Genomic DNA, 12,230 nt, shown 5'->3' with positions numbered 1-12,230 from the left:
TTTTGACTGTATTATATATGCATGTGTCTCCCCCCTTACTGATTGTCGCAGCCTAGCAGGTCCCCCATCCCTTATAATACCCATTATTACACCCTCAGTCAGTGTGACTGTATTGATTATATATCAGTGCCCCACTGACTGTAGCAGGGATTTCCTATAAACGGCAGTACTTAAAAAAAAAAAAAATAGAGCATAATATCATAATGATATATCACCAGTCAGTGTGTGCCTCCCCCCAGCCATGATTAATGCAGGAGGTTGTTATACACTGTACTTAAAATAACATTGTCCACCCCCTGTCCCCACCTCTAACTGATTGGAATTGGAAGCAGGAAGATGTTATACACTGTATTTGTAACATTGTAGGCCGACCCCAGCCCCACCCCTACCGGTTTATCATTTTGGAAGTAGGTGAATGTTATACAAAATTAAAAAAACACTGTAATAAAATACACTGGAAGACCTCATGTTGCTATGAGCAACATCATCCGTTCTACAAAACTGCCACTCTAGTAAATTTACACCTGATGTCATACACGTGTTTCATGACGGGTCACACGCACAATACTGCAGACACAGGCACGCACTGGAGCCAGCACCCACCAGCTGTCTACTCACTGACAGTCTGCCTGAAGCATTCAGCCAGAAATGCCCTTTATGCAACCTTGTTGGAAGGCCCCCTGGGACCAGCAGGACCCTAAGCAGCTGCTTTGATTGCCTTGTAGTAATTCCGCTACTGAATATGCACAGGGCCTTTACCTCTGTAATTCTCTAGAACATCATAAGTCTACAGTAACGTTTACATTTTTTTCATACAGGTTGCATAATATTCCATTAAGTTGTCAGTAGGCTCCTCCTAGAAATACATTATACATACAATATTGAGTATAAAATATTCTTACCTGTGACGTTGTTGATGGTTGTTGTAACTGGGATTGAAATTGGTGTTGAAATTATTAAAGTAGATGTGGCTAGTGGTGTGTTTGTGGTTAATGGTGTTGTAGTGTTACTAGTTGTAGGTGTAATTGGTGCGGTTACAGAGAGAGGTTTTGTTGTGATTGTTGAAGTAAAAGAAATCGGTATGGTGGTAAAAGGGGTTGTGCTGCTAGTAGTGCTGGAGGTAACATGTATGCTTGTTATTGTTGGTGTGGGTGTTGTAGGAGGAATTGGTGTGGTAGTTAAGGGGGTTGTGCTGCTAGTAGTGCTGGAGGTAACAGGAATGCTTGTTATTGTTGGTGTGGGTGTTGTAGGAGGAATTGGTGTGGTAGTAAAGGGGGTTGTGCTGCTAGTACTGCTGGAGGTAACCGGAATGCTTGTTAATGTTGGTGTGGGTGTTGTAGGAGGAATTGGTGTGGTAGTTAAGGGGGTTGTGCTGCTAGTACTGCTGGAGGTAACATGTATGCTTGTTATTGTTGGTGTGGGTGTTGTAGGAGGAATTGGTGTGGTAGTTAAGGGGGTTGTGCTGCTAGTAGTGCTGGAGGTAACAGGAATGCTTGTTATTGTTGGTGTGGGTGTTGTAGGAGGAATTGGTGTGGTAGTAAAGGGGGTTGTGCTGCTAGTACTGCTGGAGGTAACAGGAATGCTTGTTAATGTTGGTGTGGGTGTTGTAGGAGGAATTGGTGTGGTAGTAAAGGGGGTTGTGCTGCTAGTACTGCTGGAGGTAACCGGAATGCTTGTTAATGTTGGTGTGGGTGTTGTAGGAGGAATTGGTGTGGTAGTAAAGGGGGTTGTGCTGCTAGTACTGCTGGAGGTAACCGGAATGCTTGTTAATGTTGGTGTGGGTGTTGTAGGAGGAATTGGTGTGGTAGTTAAGGGGGTTGTGCTGCTAGTACTGCTGGAGGTAACATGTATGCTTGTTATTGTTGGTGTGGGTGTTGTAGGAGGAATTGGTGTGGTAGTTAAGGGGGTTGTGCTGCTAGTAGTGCTGGAGGTAACAGGAATGCTTGTTATTGTTGGTGTGGGTGTTGTAGGAGGAATTGGTGTGGTAGTAAAGGGGGTTGTGCTGCTAGTACTGCTGGAGGTAACAGGAATGCTTGTTAATGTTGGTGTGGGTGTTGTAGGAGGAATTGGTGTGGTAGTTAAGGGGGTTGTGCTGCTAGTACTGCTGGAGGTAACATGTATGCTTGTTATTGTTGGTGTGGGTGTTGTAGGAGGAATTGGTGTGGTAGTTAAGGGGGTTGTGCTGCTAGTACTGCTGGAGGTAACAGGAATGCTTGTTATTGTTGGTGTGGGTGTTGTAGGAGGAATTGGTGTGGTAGTTAAGGGGGTTGTGCTGCTAGTACTGCTGGAGGTAACAGGAATGCTTGTTATTGTTGGTGTGGGTGTTGTAGGAGGAATTGGTGTGGTAGTTAAGGGGGTTGTGCTGCTAGTACTGCTGGAGGTAACAGGAATGCTTGTTAATGTTGGTGTGGGTGTTGTAGGAGGAATTGGTGTGGTAGTTAAGGGGGTTGTGCTGCTAGTACTGCTGGAGGTAACAGGAATGCTTGTTAATGTTGGTGTGGGTGTTGTAGGAGGAATTGGTGTGGTAGTTAAGGGGGTTGTGCTGCTAGAAGTAGTGGAGGTAGGAGGGATGCTTGTTGTTGATGGAGTTGTGATGGGACTTGTAGTTAATGGTGTTGTGGTTATAATGGGTGTTGTAGTTGCTGGCGTTGTTATAGTAGGACTGCTTCGTACAGTGGATGCTGTAGAGGGAAAATATCAATTACCATTTGTCAGTTTTAATTTGAGAAAAATCCTAAAATCTGTGTATTCAGCCTGATCCTTATTGTTGCCACAATAAAACAGCATGAAACTTGCGAAATTGAGAAAAGTAATGGTATTTATTATTGCCAGTGATTTATATCCTGTATCACCCGCACAGTGCCAGCTATTTACAGAGAATGCTTATTCATTCCCATATGTTCTTGCCAATGTGGAGTTCCCAATATACTGCATAAGTCCTATCACAGAAAGTAACACCAGGGTTAATTTTTGTCGTATTTAACATGTCTTTGGTGTGTGTGTGGCAACCATTGCACCCACAGCAATCCAATGCAACAAAAAGGAGGGTCTAGGGGGGTTATTCAGACTGCATCGCTGCAGTGGCTGTGGTCGCAGTCTGAATTTCTATGCGCAATGCGCACGCACGGCGGTCACACTGTGCATGTGCAGCCAGTGAGATGCGAAAGCATCTCACTGGTGCTATTGCCTCTGCCTGATTGACTGACAGGCAGAGGCGGTCAGGGGTGGGAGGGGGCGTGCCAACAGCGTTAGAACGCCAATGGCGGGGCGCGGTCCGGACAGCGGAGGTGTGTCCAGACTGTTGAGGGCGGGCCGCGGCGGCTGCGTGATGTCACATGCACCTGCTGCGACCAGGGATGCGGCGGTTGACCACTGCCAGCGTGCAGGAGCTGCGCTGGCAGGGAGCTACTTGTCAGGTACGAAAGCATCGCAACCATGCAATGCTTTTGTACCTGTGTGGGGGGGATATGGCCTGACATGCGGGATGGACTAGCCCTGTGCTGGGCGTCCCCCCGCATGTCAGAGAAACTGATCATAGATGTGCCAAATTTAGCACATCTACGATGAGGACTAAATTACCCCCCATGCAAACTACACAGAGATAGAACTCTCTGGTGAGAAGTAAAGAAATAACCTTGGTGCTGGGAAGTCAAACTACCTCTGTGCCACCCAGGGAAGACTGGAAGCTGTTAAGAACCAACTGAAATTAGGGGTATATTTACTAAAGAGGGGTACACACGAAGAGATCCGAACTTAATTTCTAAGCAATCTGACTAGGTTGCTCAGAAATTAAGCACAGATCTCTCAGTGTGTATGCCACATAGCGATGCATTGTCCCGCACGTCGCTATCGCAGGTACTGATTGACACAATCTAGTACATCTCTCACTTCTCTGCTGTGTGAAGTTAGTCCCCCACTCTTGCTCAGCACACCGCGCTGTGCTGAACGGGGGGAGAGATGTGTGCTGAGCGGTCTGTGCCGGACCTCACCACTGCCCTGCACTGTCTCGCATCTCACAGCAAGTGGCCCACCCTCCCTCCTGTCCAGATTAGGGTGAGTCATCTGGGCTGGGCAGGGCAGGGAGAATGCGGGACACATTGAAGAGAAGCCAATCCCGGGTATCCCAGGATTCCCGGGACTTATCATTTTTCAATCCCAATTCCCGTATTGAAAAAATGGCCCGGGATTGGCCACCTTAGGCCTAGCTCACTGGCTTGTGCCTTGACCTCCACTATCTTCTCCCCAAAGCATAACAATGCAAACAATAATAAATGGGTATATTATTATTATTATTATTATTATTATTATCATCATCTATATATTAATAGCAGAAGGCCAACTTTTGAGTGACATATTTCTATGATGTCGTTGTCTGAGCAGATAGATCATATCATATATCAAATTAAAGGTCTTGATCCATAGATTTGCTGTAAAATATTGGCATTGTACTTGATTGCTTCATTTCAGAGTTATGTGGCAAAACGCCCATCTGCCATTTATAATGCATCACGAGAGGCGGATCTACTATGAAACTAATGAAGCTTAAGCTTCAGAGCACCTAATCCCGGAGAGGTCCTGAAGGAACTTGTTTTTTAATAAGTGAAGTTTTCAACACTATTGCTGTTGTTTTTTTATGTGTGTGTTAAAGTTATTTAAGTGATAGAAACAAATGGTTCTTACTACGTCACTGACCCTTAAATATACTTGTTTACTATATTAACATTTGTTCACCGGACCTGATTTGTGAATCCTCTTATAATTTTTGTCCTCATATTATTTTATGCCTGTTGCAGAAATGCTTTGCTATGGCCTAAGCCATCACGGACTTCGTACCCTATGTCCCTCCCCTTCTTCCCTTCCCAGTTCGTCCTTCCTGACCCTTCTTTGTCTATCCCCTCTATTTTACTGTTTCTCTTTATATACTATTTGTGCAGGTGTAAACCTCCTCTCATGCAGAATCATTTTGATTATTATATTGTACTATTATTAGCAAGAGACATCATGTTATGCCTGTCTCATCTTTTGACTTGTTTGATTATCTTCTTTATCCTGTCTCCGTGAAATGCACAAATGTATGTATCTTTCTTTGTTGCCTTGAAAAACCCCAAAAATCAGATTATCACGTCTTGTTTTTATGTACTGTGTGGTTAAAGCTCATCACCAATACACCATGATAACCAGGCTTCTAGTACAGCATAGCAGCACTTACAGTTTGGATGCGTGTTGCTTAGTACCACGGGAGCTGCTGGGAAATGTAGTCTTACTCTGTGATTTGTGTGAAACGTGTATCCATTTCAAACTACAATTCCTGGCAACTTACAGAACTGTTTGTGACATTCCCAGGAATGGTTGAGCCTGAGAGGGTCCAGCCTAGGAAGGAGGCTGGGTACAATGAGAGGGGAGAAGGTCATTTTGGTGCCACTGAGAGGTGTGTGTTGTCAGGTGTTTAGTGAAAGGGAGGGAGGGGTACTGTGAGGTGATCAATGAAGTGAGGGTGCTGTTAGGTAATTATTAAAGGGGGGAGTGCTCTGAGAGGTAGAAATGAAAGGGGCAAGGGGTGTAGTGGTGGGAGGGAGGGTTGATGTAACTACACCGGTCACTGTCACTTGCCACACATGTCCTCACAGACTCTTGCCCTGTCACCCACCACATCTGTCCCCGCAGACTCACTGTGCCAAATACCTGACCTGTCCACGTAGACACAGGCTGCAGCCATTGGGTATTAGCGGAAAAAACTTGTGGTGATCTTCAACCCCATTGAAGAAGATGACAGCGGTTACCCAGACATTGTTGCTGGTGTGAAGGGGCCCCCTCTATAGCCCATTTTCAAGGACTACACCCACTACCCCGTTCTCTGCCATTTGGGCCTCGAGGTCCTTGCAAGAGCAGCAAGGTTCTTTGGACCTCGTTGGATGTTGCCCTATTGTTGGTGGTTGCTAAGCGTTCCCCATAATCGTTCAAGCTTCAGATTCCAAAAAATGTTGGTCCACCACTGTAATGTAATAGTTTGTGAACTCTCCCTGTGCACTTGCTGGGTGACTTGGACCATGTGACCTGCTGGGTGGTCTGGAAACTGTGAATGTCATTTGCAGAAACCAACTAAGCAGGGAGTTTTTGAAATTCAACTTCTAAGTGGGTGAAAATGGGTAAAATGTTCCGCCCAGCAAACCTTTGCCCGGAGGAAACTGGGCACATCAGCTAGTTGTTGTTGTTGTTGTTGTTGTTATTATTATTATTAGTTCCTATTAAATTAATAGGTTGCATTCTCATGAATGTTTTATCAGTCCCCAAAATGAATTGCCTCTCCTAGAGTTAGTTTCATCAGTTGAAACTGCAACTTAATGGTACTGAGATGGTCTTTTCCATCAGCCACAAATGTTATATTATGTTTGCCGTTGTAATATAGAAGGCACCTCTTCATAAACTTAGTTCCCAACAATACTTAGAGAAGTACTATACAATTCTGCCCAATTGAACCATTACAGTGTGATCTTTTATATTACTGTTAGACCAAACTATATTTTCAAAGTTAAATAGGTAAACATACCTGGTGTAGATGAAGTTGAATGAGAAGTTACTTCGCCTTTAAGAAAAAAACAGCCAATACTAATTAAATATTTGTTTCTTAACATATATTCATACATGTATTTACAACATAGTTTACCTGTCACCACTGAAACAGATTTGGGAAATATGTAAAGGCCATACACACTTGCCGATAAAATGAGCGATGTCGCTCATTTTCCCCCTTCCTGAGCGGCGTTGCTCATTTACTCGGCCAGTGTGTATGCTGCCAGTGACAATCAATGCGCGGCCCCGTGGGTCGGTAATGATCGTCGCTGTCGGCAGTGCATGCATGCTCGATCTGGACTATCGACCAGTAGCTGCATGACGTCACTGAGCGATATGAGCGGTCATATCGCTCCGTGTGTATGGGCGACCGCTGACCGCCTGGCCCGGCAGGGGAAACACTAGACAACGTCGCTAATAGATCCAATCTGTGGCTGGTGGTGGGGGGACCTTTCAGATTGGGGGGCCCGGGGCAGAGCCGGATTAAGGGGGGGGGGACCCGGGGGTAAATACCCCGGGACCCCCAATCTGAAAGTTCTCATAATAGCACCCCATTGCCACCTTGTGAGTACAAAACGGCACTGAATTCCTCACTGTTAGTAAAATTATGTTTTTCATTTTAGACCTGAGGGCCCCCGAAGTCTTAATCCAGCTCTGGCTCGGGGTACTTACCCCCAGAGCCCCCCCCCCCTTACTTAATCCGGCTCTGGGTGTAGTCTATGTAAAAAAAAAAGTGTAATTATATCATCCATAAGCACATACAGTATGTTGCATGTCTGCTCCAGTCAGACAACCACAGGATTGTAACAGATAAATATCAGGTGTCATTGACAGGATCAGACTGGCCCACTGGGGCAAAGGGGAAAACCCCTTGTGAGCCCCACTGATTGAGGGCCCTCCCCTCCCGCTAGAGAACAGTTTCTGGGTACACATTAGATGCCCAGCTTGACGTTGTCAGCAACGGGACCCAATGTTGGGTGGGATCAGCATCGACAAGTGCTGATTTGCATTTGCAGTGCACGTGATTGATTTCAGTGGACATGTTAGGGGACTGTGGTGGGCGTGTTAGTGTAAGTGGTTGCGTACGCAGATGCACATCTGCAGACATAGGAGGCCAGAGACACTGCTCCCACCATAGAATTGGTGCAAGCTTCGATGGTGCAGCTGATGATGGCGTCCATGGGCCGATTAGGATAGTCCCCGATGGTCTGGTCCAGATGTCCCTGTCGCCGCGCCCCCTTCCCTCTCCACAGGGCAAGGAAGGGAGTTGCTAGTGCCTTCGCTGCATGAAAGCAAGCTCAGCTGCAGGCACAGTATATAACATTAGCTACCCTGGCTGTAGTGGAGGGGCGTGTCAAAGGAAGGAGGGGCAGGCCAAGTGAGGACGGAGACTGCAAGCACACTGGACCAGGAGGAGGATCACTGGGGGCATTAAATGTTGATATAGCGTACCGGCCGCCGCTGTTGCGTTCAGATAGACCATTGGCGGGATATAATGGCGTCCGAGATTGCCGGAGGTGCGGGATGCTGAACTCTGACTTTTTTTTTTAAAGCGGCATTCATTTACGAGGCAAAACCATGCTTTGTAAAGGACTCTTTGCAACCCACACCTCTGGCAAATTCGAACGCCATTACATCCCGCCGTTTGATTTATAAAATAAATAAATGTTTATTTTTTATTAGATTATACTGGGAGAGAAGATCTTAAAACAGGAAATAGTGGAGGGTTCTACAGTATTTTTGAAATGGCTCCTACTTTAACACTTAATATGGTTTTTAGTAGAGGCGTTTGGATTCAGATCTGGGGATAAGAAATTTAATGAAAGGGAGAGGAGCTAGTTGTAGGGAATTCAGATATGGCATGTGATTTTTAATAATGAAGGGGATGTGTTCAGGATGCCGTCATGTTGGAATGCTGGCATACAAAATCCCGGCTTCGGAATCCTGACATGCTGCCAGAAGACCGGCGCCAGAATCCCGAAAGCTGGCATTCTGATCGTAAGTATGCCGGGGACTGTTAGGGGGAGGCCACAGGAATGGGGGGGGGGTCTAGGCACCACCAGGGAGGGTTAGGGTTAGGCTGTGTGCGTGTGTGTGTGGGGGGACGTTTAGGGACCACCAGGGAGGGTTAGGGTTAGGCTGCAGGAGGGGGGGGGGGTTAGTGTTAGACAGCGGGGGAATGGTTAGGGTTAGTCTGGGGGAAGTGAGAGTTAGGGTTCGGGAAGTAGGGAGGGAAAGTATACTTACTGAACCCCTCTGGATGCCATTGTCAATCTTCTGACTGCCGGCTTCCCTACCACCGTTCATGCATATGTTTTCCCATATGCTATCGCACGATTGCGGGTCCGTTTTCGGTCGATGATAACGGCCTCTAATTGGATACTGTGATAATGACCATCGGTCATTATTTGCAGTATCTGGATGTTTTTATCAGCCAAAAATGGAACAGGACTAATTGAATACCGCCCTAAATCTCTCTGCACATGTTACATCTGCCCCACCTGCAGTGCAGTATGGTTTTGCCCAGTTGTGTGCTTTTTTGCTTTGCTAACAAACCTGAATCAGGCCCATAGTGTAGAACTTTACATTTATTAATCAGAATTTTAAAGATTTTTTTGTGATCTGTGACCAGGGCAATCCTTTGTAAATTAATACCATTATGTCTGGTGAGAATTTTAGCATCCAAACAAATCAATGAAAATGTTAACAGTCACCAAAAGCTGCATTTTGAATAGGTCACTAGAATGTTCTCTTTTTTATTGATGTCATTATAATTGCTCCCTGTACTGTATATCAATCACTATAATTCTCCCTGTGTTGTATATGAGTCACTAGAATGGTCAATATATTGTATATCGTTCACTAGAATGCTCTGTGTATTGTATAGCAGTCACTGTAATGCTCTCTGCTTTCACAGATGGGGCTGTTAAGTATTTTTGTTTATAGATCTTTGACATAATTGACTATTTAAACCACACCCACATTGGACAAACCACACACAGGGTTTTTTGACACCAATGTTTCCTTCGCAGTTTGTTGGTAGAAAGGTTGGGGGGCAATTTGCTTGTGTTTGCTCCTAGGCTACAGGTTGCCAGCCAGCCCTGGGGGACAGTGAGCTATGAGTGGGAGAGAGGCAGTCTGAAGAGAGCAGTAAGCTGTGAGGAGGGGCTGTGAGTGGGGGCACTGTGAGGTGGAACAGTGTGGGCTGTGAGGGGGTGCAGTGATTGCTCCTCCTGACTATATTTTCCTTCCATGCTGCTGGACCCCCTTGTCCATGTTAATTACTCCTGGACCTTTCCTGCATTGCTGGCTAGCTTACACTCTCTTTCCCTTCCTATGTCCACCCTTCCATACTTCACATCTTTGTATCTTTACACCCACCTGGTTAATTAGCTTGCCTGGGGTGCCTTGCCTTTCATTCACTGCTTTCATTAGGTCACCTCATTTACACTTTATTATTTAAATTACTAGTTACCATCAGAATTAATTATGTCTCTGGAAAACTACTCTTAATTGATTCATTATCCATATTGTTCAACTTGCTACAGTCTGCTACCTTCCATTTAATGTGCAGCCTGCTGGATGTTTGATGGAGCCATTTGATAAAGCCTATTGTTTATTGTCATTGTGTGTTCCTAACTGTATACTGCCTATTCACTCCTACTGTGCGCACTACAGACCCTCTGCCTTTCTGACACCTCCTAACTCACCAACCTCTCCTTCTCTGATTCTACCTCTGTTGCCTCCACCCCACCCCTCATCAAACCTTCCTGTAGGAGTCCCTCAGGGCTCTGTCCTCTGCCCTGTATTCTTCTCTATTGTACACCTCCTTTTTGGGTAAACTCATCAGTTTCTTTGTCCTCCAGCATCACCTCTATGAACTTGACACCCAACTCTACTGTACTTCTCATCCTTTGATCTTTCCCCTCCTCTCCCACTCTCTCATACTCAACATGAACTCATTGGGGGTTATTCAATTGTTTGAAGAAGTCAGTTGGGTGTCTGTTTTTTCCTGTCTATTAGATAGGAAAAAACAGACACCCAGCCGATTTTTCAAACAATTGAATTCCCCCCATTGTCTTCCCTTCTTCTTGAGTCTCCTCCCCTACTGACCTCTCTATCACTGTTGACAACACCACCATCTCCTCTGTTCCTCAACTCCACTGCCTACCTATCTATATATGATTTTTGGAAGCCTAAACCAAATAACTTGAACCTTCAAAGCATGTGACATTTAAACAAAAAATCTGAATTAAGTAGACTTGCATCTTCTAAACATTTGGTAACTGTAAACCCTAAGAGAACTTCACATTCTAATGGATTCATCTAAGGAGACTTGTACATTCTAATCATATGTTAATTGTAAATCAATGATATCTACGTTTTCTTATCATATGATGCCTCCAGACAGCCAAAGCAGCCCAACCTCACTCCACACAACCTCCTACACCGGAATTTACTACCCACTGCCCCCCACCCTTTGCCAGTTGCAAAATAAAAACATAAGTCTTAATGACAAAAAAAAAGAATCACCTGGCTCTCATCACAGTAGCCTAGGAAGGTTCTCACAGAGGGGAGCCTGCTGTACCGCCCCTCAGCAAGTGGCACCACTAGGCATGTGCCTCACGTGAAATCCACCACTGGTAAGCGGTGGGTTTAAAGTTAAAACTCTAAGTGACATTTAAGTCACTGGCATAGTAGGTTCGTTATAGTGACTGGTGACCGCCCCTGTCAACCTCCTGACTACATACCCCGCTGTACACAGTAATTAGTTCAGATCATACTGTACTTGCCTACTCTTCCAGGATGTCCTGGAGACACATGAATTGTGAAGTGATCTAACGGCATTCCTGGAGTGTATACAAACCTCCCGTAACCCATCCACTTCTGCAGTAAAATGTGAGTGGCCATGACAATACAATTCACTGTAAATTGTATCACCCTGACCTTTGATACCTCTGGAAAATGCTGTGGAATTTTGCAGTGGGGGCAGGGCAGTGATGACTTAATTTGTATAGGTCTCCAAAACATCTCAATTTCACCAGGACAGTCTCTGAATGAGGACTCTGTTCCGCTGTCATTATCAGGACTGCACTGCATAACTGAGTGGATGCAGCACGTATCTGCCACTGGTGTGTGCAGCATTAAAGGGGAGATAAGAAGGGGGCTAGAGAGAAATCAGGGGCAGTCTAGTTCTAGACAAGTCCCTGGGTGACAGTTTGCAGTGTGAGAAGCACAGTGGGGTCTTTATCCTGCATCAGTCTGAAGAGGGGTAAGAGCTGCAGGCACATGTGTTAACTGGAGAGGAGTTTCCCAGTGCTTTTCTGTTAAGGAGGAAGAGTCCCTTCTCTTTTGCATAAATGCCCCCATCAGCCATTAGAGAAAGGGATGGGCTGCAAGAGATTACACTGGTGACCGTATCAGAACTGCATTTGGTCTGCATTGGAGGAATCTGTATACTGTTGTCCCATGTGATTGAGAATGGATGCAGGGAATGGCAGATCTGTAGGTGCATACCTCCCAAAATCTTGGTAAATGGATTTGGGATTTCTCAAGAAAGGGGGCGTGGCTGCAACCGCGAACCACACCTCCAATTTTCTTCACTGTGGGGGTTTGCTCAGCTCTCTATGAGCCCCTAGCATGCCCCCAATCCCTCTGTC

The 12,230-nt window shown here is 45.6% G+C and overlaps 1 protein-coding gene across 1 annotated transcript in view; it reads right to left on the bottom strand.

The window, feature by feature from the left end:
• Positions 1-12,230, bottom strand: part of LOC134969059 (uncharacterized) — a 71,929-nt gene that overhangs the window by 21,704 nt on the left and 37,995 nt on the right. Inside the window, exons 8-9 of the mRNA XM_063944758.1 lie at positions 6,548-6,583; positions 903-2,681 (exon numbers count right to left, since the gene is read on the bottom strand). Coding sequence (XP_063800828.1) covers positions 903-2,681; positions 6,548-6,583 — 1,815 coding nt within the window. The remainder of the gene's footprint in view (positions 1-902; positions 2,682-6,547; positions 6,584-12,230) is intronic.

This window comes from Pseudophryne corroboree, chromosome 11, assembly GCF_028390025.1.
Source record: "Pseudophryne corroboree isolate aPseCor3 chromosome 11, aPseCor3.hap2, whole genome shotgun sequence".
Lineage (NCBI taxonomy): Eukaryota > Metazoa > Chordata > Amphibia > Anura > Myobatrachidae > Pseudophryne > Pseudophryne corroboree.
This window is presented reverse-complemented; position numbering and strand designations above follow the sequence as displayed.